Below are 18,151 nucleotides of genomic sequence, written 5' to 3'. Positions count from 1 at the left end.
GAGGTCCTCACGGACTGGAGATGTGCAAATGTATCCCCAATTCACAAAGGGGGTCGAAAGGTGACACGAGTAATTACAGATCAGTTAGTTTAACTTCTGTTCTGTTGTGGTTAAAATAATGGAGTCACTGGTTAAAGATGCATTGCAGGATCATCTAGACAAGACTGCAGCAATAATTCAAACACAGCATGGGTTAGTTAAGGGAAAGTCGTCTGACAAATCTGATAGGATATTATTATGTGGTTACAAAGGAACTGGATTCAAAAAATAAGTTTGATGTCATATATTTGGATTTCAGGAAAGCTTTTGACACTGTTGCGCATGGAAGACTATTGTACAAATTGGAGCAGAATGATATTAAGGATAAGTTGCTACAATGGATAAAAGGATGGTTCAGTGGGAGAAGACAGAGGGTGGTAATTAATGGGTGCTGCTCTTCGTGGACTAATGCTATTAGTGGAGTCCCACAGGGTTCGGTGTTGGGTCCTCTGTTGTTTTGTATATTTATCAATGATATTGATGAAGGTATATCAGGCTTAGTGTCGACGTTTGCAGATGACACAAAGGTTGGCAGGGTTGTTAATGACAGTAATGGCAGTGTGCTACTGCAACAGGATCTAGATAATTTGGGCAGATGGGCTGAGAAGTGGCAACTGAAGTTTAACCTTGACAAATGCAAAGTACTGCATATGGGTAGAAGTAACCCCAGAGAAATGTACCAACTGTGTGGTACTACACTTAAGGTGGTAGAAAATGAAAAAGATCTGGGAGTAATTGTGCATTCAGATATGAAGTTTTCTGAGCAATGCAGACAGGCTGCCAGGGCAGGTCATGGGGTTTTGTCAAAGATATATAGGAATTTTGCTCCCAGGGAAAAGGATGTGATTATCCCTCTGTATAAGGCAATGGTCAGGCCATGCCACGCCACACCTTGAGTACTGCATACAGGTCTGAAGGCCTCATTTTAGGAAGGATGTAGATTTGCTTGAGCGTGTACAGAGAAGGGCAACAAGATTGGTAATAGGAATGAAGGGATCCTCTTACCAAGAGAGGCTTAAGTTCTGCAAATTGCAGTGGCTGGAGACTAGGCACCTGCGCGGTGATCTGATTGAGATGTATAAGGCCTTGAATGGATTGAGCACGCTGAATTCTGATGGGATCCTTCCACTTGTCAGATTACGATCCTAAGGGGGCATAAATTCAAATTAAGAAAAGACAGATGTAGAATAGATGTGTGATAATTTTCCTTTAATCAGCGGGTGGTTAATTGCTTGAACAAACTTCTATCTGTCATTGTGGAAGTTGATAGGTTAAATAAATTTAAGGAGGAATTGGACAGGCATTTGGAGGGAATGGTGTGACTTTTTTTTTTTTTTTTTTGGCTGAAGCTGCATAAGCTCATACACTTGCTTTCTTGCATCACGTGCCACTACTACTACCAACCACAAAGTGACTTTTAGGTGCTTTGTGGCTACCAAATTTTCTGGATATGTATCCCATAGACCAGCGATTCCCAACCTTTTTGACCCGTGTAGCCCTTTTTAGAATCAATTTCTATGGAGGAGCCCCTTGGGCGTACCCTATGTTTTCAAGCTAATGGTATTTAAGAGTAGTGTTACGGGGGAGGGGGGAAAGAGGGGATAGATAATAAGGGAGTGTAAAGTAAAGAGATATTTAAACAATTGTACAATGTCCATGCAATAAAATTATATTTTAAAAACTTTGAAATTTGCCATAATATCTCAATTTATTTTTAACTACCGCCAATACACGATATTGTCAAAACTTGACTATACATAAAAGTTCTCCCAAAGTTCAAAAAATCAAACCATTTTCGTTACAGCAGGTTTTACATTATTGGTGAAAGCAATAATAAGGTCCATACAATAAACTCAGTTCCTCCAATTTAATTATTACATCCAATTCAATTTAAATACATACCCGTTCATTACTTGTTATTTGAAATTTTTATTATTCATTATAGAAGACAATTCATATTTAATTTTGCTAACTACAGTGCAACTGTAAGGCTAAATTAATGAGACACCTGTGGTTGTATTTTTTTGCACAGTTTTCTTATTTCAGGTTCAGTTGATGATAATTGTAGGCAAATGTCTGGTTCTGGATTTAAGCAACTTCTGTATTTTGTTTTGGTACGCATATAGACAGAAAATCCCACTTCACAGAGATATGTAGTTGAGAAAGGCAGAAATACTAATTTTGCTGTCTCAGACAAGATTTTGAATTCATCTTGCAAATGCAACCAGAACTCTGGTAGACTTTGATTCTGAAACACAATTTTTAGTTCACTGTGAGATGTCAAATCTATGAGGAGCTCGTATTCTGCCTGGGTTTAAGTTAGGTGGTTTTTTGTTCACGCTGAACACATTCAATACCCAATTAAAGTCATCAAGCGCCTTCTCTTGAGCTGTCGGAAAATAATGTTCAAACGAGTCTTTCAATGCTTTGAGATGTGCCTGAATATTTTTCTGTATTTTTTCTTGAATCTTGATATTATTTTCATCCAAGAAGCTTTTTGTAAGAGGGAAGCAATCAATAACTTCCTTTTCCATGCACTCCACCAATACATAAGTTTCCTTTTGAAAGAAGACACTTTGGCGTTTGCATCAAAAACTGTGGCTGTTTTTCCTTGTAATGAGAGATTCATTTCGTTCACTTTGCTAAAAATGTCAGCTAAGTACGCCAGTTTGCACTCCCAGTCTTTATCATTTAAAACTGTCGCCAATAGAGCGCTATGGCCCATTAAAAATGCTGCTACCTCTGCACGCAGTTCCATCAAGCGTGTCAACGCTTTTCCTCGAGACAGCCACCTTACTTCAGTGTGCAGCAGGAGGAACTCATGATGGCTTCCCATATCTTCACACATTAGTTTGAAGAGCCTGCTTTTAAGAGGTTGCGATTTTATAAATTTTATTATTTTTATGGCATCATTCATCATTATCATAAGCTCAGAAGGCATTTTTCTCGAGGCTAGCGCACATCTATGAAGAATGCAATGGCTGCTGCTACATTTTTTTGCCTGTTCACAGCATTGTGACCCATCATTGACTTTGCATCAGTGCGTATATCTACAGTTTTCTCATGGTATTTCATTTGATGTGAAGAATTCATCCAAAAGGTTAAATATTTCACCCCCCCGACATGTTGGTGGGTAGTGGTCTGCAAAGAAGGTCCTCCTGATAACTTTTTAAGTAAACATAACGAACAATTACTATTAAAACTGGCGACATTAGTCGATTCATCCATTGTAGTGCAAATTTGGTACATCTGCTGTGACTGATAATTTTTATTCAGAATTTGATTTCTAATTTTCTAATTTATGTTTCTAATTCTTTAATTTCATTCAATTTTTAGCTATTTTATTTTCCTGGAGCGGCCGCGGAGCCACTGGGAAGTGTACGTGGAGCCTTTAGGGCTCTGTGGAGCACAGGTTGGGAACCACTGCCATAGACTATTCTGAGGTTACATAGATCGATAGATCCTTTGTTTGGATCCTCCACCATGGACTATCACAGATCTATAGAACACAGTCCTAGCATCATGGTACAGCGTACCCCCCTGCAACATTCAGAGACCTTATAGATTTCCAAAATTCCTTTCCTTCACTCTTTGCCTGGGAAGAGTGTTTGTGGCCTGTCAGCAATCTTCTCCCTCAGTTGTTTCTATTTTCTGTGCCTGGTTCAGCTACCCATGTTGTGGACGGATACTGGGAGGTCCCTTTCTGAAGATCTTACCTCCCAATAACTAAGTGACCAGTTAGACAACAAATATGTATGAAATCGTTTATTGCTATCCAATAAAGTAAGGGAAATGGTACAACCAAGCTAGAGGGTTTTACATAATTTAAGTGATAGTAATAGTAATCGTGGCATGTGATGCAAGAAAGCAAGCATATGTGCCTATGTAGCATCAGCCAAAAAAAAAAAAATTCACACAACCATTTCCTCTAAATGTTTGTCCAGTTTCTCCTTCAATTTATTTAACCTAACTTCCACAACGACAGATGGAAGTTTGTTCCAGCAATTAACCACCCGCTGGCTAAAGGCAAATTTCCGCACATCTATTCTATAGCTGTCTTTCCTCAATTTGAATTTATGCCCACTTAGGTTTGTAATCTGAACAAGTGGAAGAATCCCATCAGAATTCAGCATGCTCAACCCATTCAAGGCCTTATACACTTTAATCAGATCACCTCGCAGGTGCATGCCTGGTCTCCAGCTGATGCAATTTGCAAAATTTAAACCTCTCTTGGTAAGAGGATCCCTTCATTCCCCTCGCCAATCTTGTTGCCCTTCTCTGTACACACTCAAGCAAATCTACATCCTTCCTAAAATGAGGCCTCCAGACCTGTATGCAGTACTCAAGGCATGGGTTGACCATTGCCTTATACAGAGGGACAATCACATCCTTTTCCCTGCTAGCAAAATTCCTGTATATCATTGACAAAACCCCATGACCTGCTCTGGCAGCCTGTCTGCATTGCTCAGAAAACTTCATATCTGACTGCACAATTACTCCCAGGCCTTTTTATTTTCTACCACCTTAAATGTAGTACCACACAGTTGGTACATTCCTGTTGGGTTACTTCTACCCATATGCAGTACTTTGCATTTGTTAATATTAAACTTCAGCTGCCACTTCTCAGCCCATCTTCCCAAATTTTCTAGATTCTGTTGCAGTAGCACACTGCCATTACTGTCATTAACAACCCTGCCGACCTTTGTATCACCTTCAAACTTCAACACTAAACCTGCTTCACCTTCATCAATATCATTGATAAAAATACAAAACAACAGTGGACCCAACACCAAACCTTGTGGGACTCCACTAATAACATTAATCCACGAAGAGCAGTGCCCATTGATTACCACCCTCTGTCTTCTTCCACTGAACCATCCTTTTATCCATTGTAGCAACTTGTCCTTAACACCATTCTGCTCCAATTTGTACAGTAATCTTCCATGTGTAACAGTGTCAAAAGCTTTCCTGAAATCCAAGTATATGATATCAAAATTATTTTTTGCATCCAGTTCCTTTGTAACCACATCATAATATCCAATCAAATTTGTCAGACAAGACTTTCCCTTAACTAACCCATGCTGTGTTTGAATTATTGCTGCAGTCTTGTCTAGATGATCCTGCAATGCATCTTTAACCAGTGACTCCATTATTTTACCCAGAACAGAAGTTAAACTAACTGGTCTGTAATTACTCGTGTCACCCTTCGATCTCCCTTTGTGAATTGGGGACACATTTGCACATCTCCGTGGGGACCTCCCCTGAGTCCAAGGATGCTCTCATAATTATGGCTAAGGGTTTACTTACTTCCTTTGCCGCCTCCTTTAATATCCCATCTACCTCAGGTGCCTTTCTTATTTTTAACTTCAACAATTTCTCCTCCACTTTGTTCTCAATTAGTACAATATCATTAAGCATCCTGTTACAATTTGATAACCTTGTGGCATTTTCAAACCTTAATAACTCCTCATGTGTGAATGTAGATGCAAAATACTCATTCAGTTTGTTTGCTATCTGAGCAGGATCATCAACTGTCGAACCATCGATATGAAGTGGACCAATCTGATTCATCCCCTTCCTTTTAGAGTTTATATAAGTAAAGAAATCCTTGCTGTTTTCCTTGGCATCCTTTGCCAAAGATTTCTCATATCTGCCTTCGCCTGCCTAACCTCCTTTGTGACTTGATTACAGACTAGCTTATATCTGCCATAGGCTTCTGTGTCGCATCACGACACAGAAGTCTGCCACGAGTCTCATTAGTTCATTTGACAACCATTTAGGCCTAAACCTTGAACAATATTTCTTAATAGGTATGAAATGTTTAGTAGCTTCCACAATTAATTCCTTGAATGCTTCCCACTTAGACTAAATGTGCTGTTGGTAGCATCATCAGTTGATCCCAAAATTTAAAAACTGTCTGAGACCACTGTATTCACCTGCATTCATCTATAATAATATATATGAATGCAGTTTTAACAAAGGAATAAGGCCGACCGGGCTAGCCGAGTGGGTAAATGTACCTGCCCGGCAACCCAAAGGTCGCGGGTTCGATTCCCGCCTCGGGCTTGGATCAAAGTACTGCAAAAACCTTGGGAGGTGCAATATGGCCACAGAAGCCGATGCGCCAACAACTACCAAATCAAAAAAAAAAAAAAACAAAGGAATAAAATAAAATGTAACACGCTCATTGAAACTGGAGATAATAAGGCTTCAAAATTTAAAAGTTTGATATGAATGAATCTAAAATACTTTCTTGGGTACACCTTGACATGAATCCAGGCGTTAGGATCAAGATCAAAAGTGGTGCTACCTTAACAGTTGTTGACGAATGTAGAATCAAATGTTTATTCTGGAAACAATAATAGGCATTTTTTCAATTTGTTGGTACGGTTGATGTTGAAATGACATTATAGAATGTCCAAGCTTGGCATTTAACCATCTGATGAGAAAATATTCAGCCAACATGATAGTCTGAAGGGCAGATTTTTAGATAAAAGACCAGATTAGTGATGCATAGAGGAAGTGATGTAAGATGTAGATAGCTAAATTTTTCTGTATGATATTTGAATTATGAATGAGAGTAAGGTTGCACTTCATAATCCAAAATGCAAGTAGAATGTTAGACCGAAGCTTTGTGCAGTAGACTGAGAAAAGAAGTTTAGAATCGCGATGTACTCCTAAGGATTTTATCTAGTTGAGAGAGAGAGAGAGAGAGAGAGAGAGAGAGAGAGAGAAAATTAATATAGATTCGATTCAAACTTGTAGGAAAGAGGAGATTGTCAGAGGTGCAATTGTAGATATGTGGTCTTCAAGCAGTTCATATGCAAACCAAAAGTTAAATATAATACAGGAAGTCATCAGCTGTTGAGCTCTACATGATGAATTAACAAGGCTGACCTTGCCAGAAGGAGCTGGAAAATGTCAGTATAAGAGCTGAAGTTTGAGTGACTTTTAAAGAAAAGGAAAGTGTATGGCTGAGAAGAATAAGGCCAAGAGGGCTCCTCCTTTGGGCAGACCAAAGCTAATTAATGTTCCAAATATAGGTTGTGGATTTGTTAGAGAACGTAAAAGTGCGATCATAAAGTACCGTTGAACTGCTTTCAGCAGTGGTTCTGAGTTGTAGCAGTCTGGAGAAAGGATATTAGAGGACCAACAGCAACTGGGTCAAAGGCAGTGGCAGTATCACACTACTCACATAACCCACACTACTCACACTGATTTTGCAAAGTTATGCAGCATCACAGAGGACTTAATGTGGATTTGTGGGAAACCACGGGAACTTCTTAACAATCATACACACACTATAGACCTTATACAGTCTGTATTGGTCCTTGAGGTTGTCACGGACATTCCCTCAGATATGCCAGACAAGCTGTAATTGCTACCTGGGAGTCTAAAATGCTGATGGAACTGATACTTGTGACACTAAAGTCAAGTGGACCCAATTTCGGCGAAGTCCGGACAGTCTGTGACAGCCAAATCCTCTGCTTGCACCTTCACAATGGTGGGACTATTAGTAATCCTGGGTATAACCTCCATGCACAAGTACATGGTGGATGACCACCCAGGTGTGAACCAACATAAGTAGGGGTTGAGGTGTGGCACCCACACCACATGGAGGAATTCCGCCCCTCTATGTTACCAGGCAGTACTAGGTGGTAGATGACTCTCATCAACCGGTGCAATACCACCACTTTGCTTATTGGAGGCTTGATGATGGAACCCATGTTTAGTCTCTAGAGCTAAGTTCTGGTCAACCCTTCCCTATCTCTTCCGTCATGCAGTATGATTGATAACTTTGGAGGTTATGATGAACATCTTGGCGAGATCCCATCTTTCTTACATTTCGAGGGTACAGCTCTAAAACAGTGTCGCAGGCCGGCTTCTAGTTAGTACACCAGACCGAACCTATTGGTAACTCTCTAGGAGGCTTCCACATCAGCTAGTGTATAATCTTGCTACCTCTACTCTGCCAGATAGTGACTGGAGAGAGTCCAAGTAGTGTGTATGCGGGGAGCATTGTCAAGGCCACGTTATGTCAAGGATCTGGGTATATTCTTACCATGTGTATGCCATATCCAAAAATTTCATTACTTCATGCAGCATGTCCCACCCACTTTTTTCTTACTATTGAATTGTCAAACTAATAGAGCAAGCTTATCTGCAAAAAGATCTAAACCTCCCAAGCACTTCCTTATTCATTTTACAAATATATTCTGGCTTATGTTACCCATTTATGGTGATATATTCTGGCTTATGTTACCCATTTATGGACTAATTCAATGGAAAGGTTCGGTGAAACACAAGTAGTTGCTCTTGACATCTCAAAGGCTTTTGATCGTGTTTGGCATAAAGGTCTTCTAAACAAGCTTCCATCTTATGGTTTGCCAACTGTTTTTAGTAATTGGTTGTCTGAATTTCTCTCTGATTGCTCACTGAGGGCAGTAGATAGCTCTGTCTTCTAACTTCTCCACTAATGCCGGTGTGCCACAAGGTTCAGTTCTTTCCCCCACTGTTTTCCTCTTGTATATTAATGACCTTCTTCCATTGAATAGAAATCCTATCCATAGTTTTGCTGATAACAGCACATTGCATTCTACTTTTCATTTTGAGAAACGTTGCCCTGCTCAATCAGCTTCAACTTCTTGAAAACTGCTACCAATTCCTTAAATGCCAATCTTCAGGTAATTTTCCTGTGGTACAAAGACAACTTAGTTGATTTCAACCCTTCTAAAACTCAGTCTTGTCTTATATCTCGCAAAAAGGATTCTTCTGCTCCTATGCTTAACTTCAGTGGCACTCCGATTTCTAGGCAAAATGATATATCTCTTTTGGGGATTACCCTGACTTCTAATCTCTCTTGGCACAAGCACATTACAAATATTGCTTCTTCTGCATCTAAAAAACTTGGTTTTCTCTTTCACTCTCGGCGTTACTTTTCTTCCAAATAGCTGCTCACTCTGTATAAATCGCAAATCCGCCCTGCCATGGAATATTGTTCCCACATCTGGGGTGGTGCCCCAAAACCTCTCTCAGGCTTCTTGATTCCATTCAGAAGAGGACAGTTAGGTTAATTAATGATTCATCTCTAACAGAGTCTCTCCGCTCTTTGTCTCATAGACGTACTGTTTCTGCTGCATACCTCTTCTACAGATACTTCCATGGGCACTGTTCTTCTGAATTGGCTTCTATAATTCCCGCTCTCTATTTCAAAACAGTCCGAACGCGTGCCACCACCAGCCAACATCCATTTACTATCCAACTTCAAACTTACAGAACCAGCTTTTCATCTTCCTCTTTTATTCATTCAACTGCTGTTTCCTGGAACAACTTCCTTCATACATATTTCCTGAAAATTACAGTCTACAAAAGTTCAAGTCCAATGTCAACAAATATCTTCTTTAATCTTCTCATCCTCCAACCCATTCACAGTGCTAAAAAAAAAAAAAAAAAAACTCACCATATTGCAATGGTACTGGTGGCAAGAGGAGGACATACCCAATATTTTGAAATATGAAGGATGTGAGAACATGTTTTCCTTATTGGCTGAAAATAACAGAGCTGCTGTAAGCAAGCAGATAACTTATTCCATGGAGGTAAGGATATTTCTAAATAGATATTTTATCACAGTGCACTCTGTTGTCTTAACCTTGAATAGTGAGCATAATCTGAATATTTTTTGAACAGACCTCATGCATTTAATGATACTGCACCATCACTATGAATTTCCACTTTAGGAGAAATGAACAGATATTTGAATTTGTCAGGATTAAGAGTGATGGTTTCTGACAGAACATTCTGTTATAAATCATCAAGGTAGCAGTTGAATTTATCTATTCTTTTAGATGGCATAGGGAGAGCACAGCATAGAGGCTTTCATCAGCATAAACTAAAACAGTCATTGATTAGTGTCACAAAGATTAAACAAAGGACAATGCTGGGAGCAAGCAATTTTGGTGGGTTTCCACTTACACTTTACTGCTGGCTATGATATTGTTATATTTAAAATTGAAATGTTCATTGTAAGCATTAAGCACCTTCTTTATCAGATTCAAGATAATGCCTGAGGAACCCAGAAAAAGTCTCTAATAACAATAGGAGAAGCGCGTCTAAGCTACATTGTTCAAGATAATGTCATCTAAATTCCCTCTACCTTTCTTCTGTTTTTTTTCAACACTGACTATTACAAAACATGTTTATGTTTAGTTATTTATTCGACTGTAATGAACTTTGTTAGCATTAGCATTCTATTTATTGCTATCTTTGTGCATGAACTCTATTGTTCATGACAATGGAGTTCATGCACATGCTTTGCTTGCATTAACCTGAACAGCAGTTATTCTGTTCGTATAAAGTATTCTAGATACAGTGAGAGTGCCCCATTCTAAAAAAATTAATTTTTGTTTTAAGAATGAGGTAAGTACTATTTATTTTTTACTGTGTACCACTACACGACATATACATAGACCACTAGTGATATGTATACCATAAGCTGCAAATTGCTGATTTATAGCTATGCTTAATTATCTGTCAATTTTTAATAGCAGTGAGAAATTTTTCTTTTCTATTGCAGTTATCTCATTAAATTTAATGATTGGTTATTTAAAATTTATAAACTTAGGTCTAGAAGAACATGAACTGTACATTCTGCTTAGTGTTTGGAAAAGTCTGCCATCAAATGCCCATTTTGAAGATATTATTTCAAAAATGTTTAATCTGCAGCCTGAGGATTTAATGCCATTTATAAATTACAGCTCTCTTTTTCATGATTTGGAGAGATTTATTCTTCCCACAGGAGAAAAATGGTATTTATGTCAGCCTATAAATAAGTTTCACAATTTTAAAGAATTGACTTTTTGTAAATCAGTATTTAACATAAATACTCATTAGCATTAGTAGAGGCATTTGATGCAAGAAAGCAAGCTTATGAAGCATCATCCAAAAAAAAAAAAAAAAAGTAAAAAAAAAAAAAAAAAAATAACCACTTCCACTTCACCCCTCTGTTCGTTCGAAATACCTGTCCAGCTGAGCCTTAAACTTATTTAGGCTATCAACTTCCACGACAAGGGGTGGAAGTCTGTTCCACCTACCAACCACCCGCTGGATAAAGGCAAATTTCCGCACATCTATCCTACATCTGTCTTTCCTCAATTTGAACTTATGCCCTCTCAGGTGATTATTCTGAGCAAGAGGAAGAATCCCATCAGCATTGAGCATGCTCAAACCATTCAAGGCTTTGTACACCTCTATCAGATCACCTCGCTGGTGCCTAGTCTCCAGACACTGTAATTCGCAAAACTTAAGCCTTTCTTCGTAAGAGCACACCTTTGTTCCATTCACTAATCTTGTTGCTCTTCTCTGTACTCGTTCCAGCAGCTCTACATCCTTCTTGAAATGAGGCCACCAGGCCTGTATACAGTACTCTAGGTGTGGCCTGACCATTGCCTTATACAAGGGAATAATCACCTCCTTATCCCTGCTAGAAAAATTCCTATATATCATTGACAATACACCATGAGCTACTCTTGCAGCCTGTGTGCACTGGTCAGAGAACTTCATATCTGCCTGCACAACCACCCCCAGGTCCCTTTCATTCTCTACCACTGTCAGTGTAGTACCACAGAGTTGATACGTTGCTCTGGGGTTGCTGTTTCCCATATGTAGTACTTTACATTTGTCAGTGTTAAACTTCATTTGCCACCTCTCAGCCCATCTGCTCAACCTTTCCAGATCCTGTTGCAGCAGCATAGTGTCAGTAGTGTCCTTGACAACCCTGCCAACCTTCGTATCGTCTGCAAACTTGGACATTAAGCTTGATATACCATCATCAATATCATTTATAAATACAGAGAACAATAAAGGACCCAATACTGAACCCTCAGGGACTCCACTAATAACATTAGTCCACAATGAGCAGTGTCCATTGATTACCACTCTCTGTCTTCTCCCCCTCAACCACCCCTTTATCCATAGCAGCAATTTGCCTCCAATGCCACACTGCTCCAATTTGTGCAGCAGTCTTCCATGTGCAACAGTATCAAAAGCCTTTCTAAGATCCAAGTATATAATATCAAAGTTATTCCCTGCATCCAGTTCTTTTGTGACTGCATCATAGTATCCAATCAAATTGGTCAGGCAAGACTTCCCCTTAACAAAACCATGCTGTGTCTGAGCTATAACTGAAGTCTTGTCTAGATGATCCTGCAGTGCTTCTTTAACCAGTGCCTCCATTAATTTTCCGGGAACAGAAGTTAAACCTCACAGGTCTATAATTATTTGTGTCAGCCTTTGATCCTCCCTTGTGAATTGGGGTCACATTTGCACATCTCCAGTCTGTGGGTACCTCCCCTGAGTCCAAGGAAGCTCTCATAATTATGGCTAAGGGTTTGCTTACTTCCTTTGCTGCCTCCTTTAATATAACTGGATAGATCCCATCCACCCCAGGTGCCTTTCTTGTGTTTATCTTCAACAATTTCTCCTCCACTTTACTCTCAGTTATTACAAGATTCTCTAGCTTACTGCCAGAGTTGAATACACCTCTGGCATTCCCCTCGCTGAATAACTCCTCATGTGTGAATGTCGATGCAAAATATTCATTTAGTTTGTTAGCTACCTGAGCAGGGTCATCAACAGTTGACCCATCGATATCAAGTGGACCAATCTGATTCATCCCCTTCCTTCTAGAGTTTACATAAGTAAAGAACTCTTTGCTGTTTTTCTTTGCATCCCTTGCCAAGGATCTCTCGTAATCTGCCTTCGCCTGCCTAACCTCCTTTGTAACTTGGTTACAGATCAACTTGTATCTATCATAGGCTTCTGTGTCACGTGTTAATTTGTATGTATCCCATGCATTTTTCTTCTCTGCCATATGCCTCATTAGTTCATCTGACATCCATTTAGGCCTAAACCTTGAATAAATTGATAAAGTATAGAATATATAATCAGTCCAAAATTTCAATGTTGGAAGAGTGAAAATGTTGGTATTTAATCTCTTCGTGCATACTTTTGATTGATCCCTTTTAACAGCACATACCAAGTTTCTAATATTTTGTGTTCATTTAGCCTTCTCATAATACTCAGAAAATTAAAGAATATGCTAAAAGAACTGAACAGAAATATGTATCACTTTATCTAACTACCCCTCCCAAACAGTTATTAAGCTGCATCACTCTTTACAGAATATTACAGCATTAGTCCACGAAGACACTGCTCTTCATGGATTAATGTTATTAGTGGAGTCCCCCAGGGTTCAGTGTTGGGTCCATTGTTGTTTTCTGTATTTATTAATGATATTGATGAAGGTATATCAGGCTTAATGTCTAAGTTTGCAGACTATATGAAGGTTGGCAGAGTTTTTAATGATGGTGGTAGAGAATGAAAAGGACCTGGGAGTAATTGTGCAGGCAGGATATGAAGTTTTCTGAGCAGTGCAGACAGTCTGCAAGAGTAGCTCATGTTGTCTCGTCTATAATATGCAGGAATTTTTCTAGTAGGGATAAGGAGGTGATTATCCCCTTGTATAAGGCAATGGTCAGGCCACAACTTGAGTACTGTATACAGGTCTGGACGCCTCATTTTAGGAAGGATATAGAGCTGCTGGAACAAGTACAGAGAAGGGCAACATGATTAGTGAATGAAACAAAGGGTTGCTCTTACGAAGAAAGGCTTAAGATTTGCAAATTAAAGTGTCTGGTGACTAGGCACCACGAGGTGATCTGATTGAGGAGTATAAGTCCATGAATGGTTTGAGCAAGCTCAATGCTGATGGGATTCTGTCTCTTTGCCCAGATTAATCACCTGAGGGGATTTAAATTCAAATTGAGGAAAGACTGTTGTAGAATAGATGTGTGGAAGTTTGCCTTTAGCCAGCATGTAGTTGATTGCTGGAACAGACTTCCATCCATCATTGTAGAAGTTGACAGCTTAAATAAATTCAAGGCAGAACTAGACAAACATTAAATGGATGGGTGAAATGGGGAGGTTTTTTTTTTTTTTTTTTTGGCTCATGCTGTATAAGCTTGCTGTCTTGCATCATATGCCTCTGTTAATGCTAATATCCCTAAATTAGAAATTACACTCATTATAAACAAGCAAAGGACCTCTGACAGATTATTTTTGACCAAAAACATGTCCATATTAATGTCCATTTTAGTAATGTCACTAGATCATGGAACATGTCTGCAATTTAGAACCAAATTCACATTAAAAAAAAAAAAAAGTTCTGCTTTTTATGTGGTTTTGAAACATGGCCCATGCTATATGAAGTGGTAGTTTCAACTTGCAGTTTGATTTTCGAAAATTTCTCGTTTCAGAAATTGTTCAAATTTCACAACGACACTGTTTTTAAGAAAACTCTACATCACAGAGAAGAACAATCTGCTACAGTGGTTTGTAAATTGTGGATTGTTGAGCTACTGTGCATTCGATGCTTCAATAAGCTTACTTTTTTGGCATCATTTACTACTAGTAATACCGATACTGTATTCCCTCATTTAGACAACTAAATGTTAATAAACAACAGGACTTTTTTTGAGAGTAATTAGTGTGATAGTAAACTGTGTTGGCACATTTTAGGAATTAGAAAATATCACAAAATGTTGACTTTAATATACAATTTTGTAGGAATGAAAATTTGTGCCATTTTAGTGGCAGTACAGAGAAGGAGCAGATAAAATAATTAAAAAAGCGCAATTTACCACTGCCCCAAAATGCCTTAAATAGTTTCACAGCTATGCAAAGACTTAATATAAGTCCATAATTAATGATAAAAAAGGAGAATATTCAAATACAAAATTACAGTAATTAAATTAATGCTGATATAGATGAATTATTCAAAGCAGATTGTTTTTAAAATATTATTGACTGTGCTCTTGTCTCAGTAAAAAAAAAAAATACCCAATTGAGACTATTAAGATTGTTGATATTTCCAGATTTTGCATAAAAGTGATGATTTAAAAACATAGATGATGTAAATCAGGGTTTCTCTTTTACTCTTTGCTTTACTCTTCTAACTAGTGCTAACTCTGTACAAATCTCAGATACTCTCTACCATGGAATATTTTGGTAAGAGACCAGAATGCTCCACTAGCATTTGAAAAAGAAGTAGTTTTCTACTCTTAGCCTACTCTTCAAAATCTAGTTTGGACTGATTAATAACTGCTTTACAAGTTTTGCAAGTTTTAGTGTAGTTGGATGATTGCAGAAAATGAACTTGGAGATTTGGATGCAAGCCAGTTGTGGTATGCAACATTCTTATCTTGGACAGCCTTAGCACACTTATTGGAAAACTGAGGTTTAGATTAAGGAGGAGTGTGGAATAAATATTTCATCCCTACAAGAATAATTTCACTGACATGATCACAGCATTTAAATCTTCTAATTGACATTAGAAGATTTAAAACAGTAATTCAATCCAAGGAAAGGAAGAATAGAAACCTTACAGATTGTCCCATTTTGAATTCTTGTAATGCCAAAGAACACAAGGCTGAGAAATGCCACAAGAAGGGTTGTTCATGAGAAAATTATTGCATCTTGGCTATGTGGTTAGGATTGTCTGGTATTCTGGTTGGTAAATGAACAATTTCTGTGAGGTCATTAGTAATTGCAAAAGCCTCAGCATCTTCACTAGCTGAGCCCATATGACCAGAAAACTCCAATCAGCTTGAGTTGTGAACATTAAAATCTCATTGTTAGGAAATTTGTGAAAATTTGACTGCCGAGAGTCGCATTTAATTGAGCAGAAGTACAATGAAAGGACAGAATTCCTGGGATACCTGGTTCCTGGGCAACACTACACTGGCACTTCGCTCGCTAGTGGGAGAACCCACCGCTTGGCAGGTATATAGGTACAGAGTGTAGAGCATGTTTAGTGTCAAACGGCACCAGGGGTTTCCCCCATCTCCGCTACATATATAGGTACACTGCATTCACATAGATGGTAATTAGATATCAGTATAGATAAATGTCGTGACTTAACCGACTTTGAAAGAGGAATGATAATGGGTGCCTGATGCATAGATCGCTCTGTCACAGAAGTGATAGAGTGACCTATGCATAAAGAAATTGCACTATTCTTGTTCAACAGTATTGAGAGTGTATTGGGCATACACCATTTCTGGAATAAAATCTCATCATGGACAGCGCTGTGGGTGGAGAAAGGTGGTATATGAACGTGGCCATCGACATCTGTCTCGCATTGTTTCAGCCAACCAGAGAGCAGTAGTAGCACAAATCACCACCAACTTCAATGAGCGAGGTGCCAGAAATGTTTCCACCAAGACCATCAGGCGATCATTAGCCGTAATAGGTAATGGGAGCTACCGACCCATAAGAGTCCCATTGCTAACACCACAACACAGAACTCTATGCCTCAACTGGGCGAAAGAACATCGGCACTGGACCTTGGATGATTGGAGATGGGTCTTCTGGTCTGATGAGTCCCGTTTTGCAATTATTTTGAGCAGACAGGAGGGTGCTTATCTGACAGAAACCACACGAAGCTATGCACCCATCATGTCAACAAGGAACTGTTCAGCAGGTGGATGATTGGAAATGATTTGGGGTGTATTCAACTGGCACATGTTGGGACCTCTAGTATGCCTAGATGCATCTCTGAATGGTCCAGGTTACGGGTCTATCCTTGTAGACCATCCGCATCCTTTCATGGTCATCGTGCACCCACAGGGCAATGGAATCTTCCAGCAGGACAATGTGCTTCCCCACAGAGCCGTGGTGACTAGAACATGGTTTGAAGAGCATTCCACAGATTTTACTGCCATGTAATGGCCTCCCCATTCATTGGACATGAACCCTGAGGAGCATCTTTGGGATGCTGTGGAAAGGTCTATTCAAGCTTTTGCTCCTCCACCCAGGAATGTGACAGAATTATGGACAGCAGTGCAGCAAGCATGGATGGAAAAACCTGTGAAATGCTTTCATGAACTAGTGGACTCAATGCCTTGCCATGTGACTGCTCTTATCTGGGCGAAAGGTGGGCCTACCCATTACTAGGTAGGTATCCGTGATTTCTGTCCACTCAGTGTAGTAGTAGTAGTAGTAATAATGGCAAATGATACAGTAAAGCAAGCTTATATAGCATCAACCAAAAAAAAAAAATAATAACCTACACAGTTCACCCATCCGTACCCTCCAAGAATTTGTCTAGTTCTTCCTTGAATTTATTCAACCCATCCACTTTCACACCAACAGATGGAAGCCTGTTCCAGCAATCAGCAACCTGCTGACTTGAATTTATGCCCCCTTATGTGTATAGTCTCTGCACATGGAAGAATGCCATTAACATTCAGCTTACTCAATCTGTTCAAAGCTTTGAACATCTCTATCAGATCTCCTGGCAGGTGCCTAGTCTTGAGATTATGCAATTTGCAGAACTGAAGTCTTTCTAGGTAAGAGCACCTTTTTGTTCCCTTCATCAGTCTGGTTGCTCTTCTCTGCACCCGTTCAAGCAGATCTGCATCCTTCCTAAGGTGAGGCCTCCAGTATACAGCTGTATACAGTACTAAAGATGCAGCCTAACCATGGCCTTGTACAAAGGGATAATCGCCTCCTTATCCCTGCTAGCAAAGTTTCTGTATATCATTGACAAAACCTCATTAGCTGTCTTGGCAGCATGCCTGCACTGTTCAGAGAATTTTATGTCTGACTGCACAATTGCCCCAGATCTTTTTCATTATCCGCTATCCTGGGTCTAGATCCACACAGTTGATCAATTACTCTGGGGTTACTGCTACCCATACTCAGTATCTTGCATTTGTCAATGTTAAACATCAACTGCCATTTCTCAGCCCATTGACCCAATTTTCCTAGATCTTGTTGCAGTAGCTCACCCTGATTACTGTTATTAATCACCCTACTAACCTTTGTATCATCTGCAGACTTAGACATTAAGCCTGATATAACTTCATCAACACCATTTAAAACAACAATGGGCCCAGCACTGAACCCTGGGGAATTCCACTAATAACATTAGTCCACAAAGAACAGTGCCCATTGGTAACCACTGTCTGTCTTCTTCCACCTAACCATCCCATTATCCATAGCAGTAGATTGCCCAAAATTATTTTTTGCATCCAGTTCCTAGGTCACTGCATCA

The 18,151-nt window shown here is 39.3% G+C and overlaps 1 protein-coding gene across 3 annotated transcripts in view; it reads left to right on the top strand.

Annotated features, from left to right (window-relative positions):
- The window catches only part of LOC150090805 (telomerase protein component 1-like), an 827,340-nt gene that overhangs the window by 491,970 nt on the left and 317,219 nt on the right, over positions 1-18,151 (top strand). For all 3 annotated transcript variants that reach the window (XM_090372947.1, XM_090372938.1, XM_090372956.1), the window contains exon 28: positions 10,661-10,844. In XM_090372947.1, coding sequence (XP_090229073.1) covers positions 10,661-10,844 — 184 coding nt within the window. The remainder of the gene's footprint in view (positions 1-10,660; positions 10,845-18,151) is intronic.

Source organism: Mastigoproctus giganteus, chromosome 1 (assembly GCF_048544385.1).
Source record: "Mastigoproctus giganteus isolate SK-2022 chromosome 1, ASM4854438v1, whole genome shotgun sequence".
NCBI classification, from domain to species: domain Eukaryota; kingdom Metazoa; phylum Arthropoda; class Arachnida; order Uropygi; family Thelyphonidae; genus Mastigoproctus; species Mastigoproctus giganteus.
Note: the sequence above shows the minus strand (reverse complement) of the source record. Positions and strands in the feature narration are given on the sequence as shown.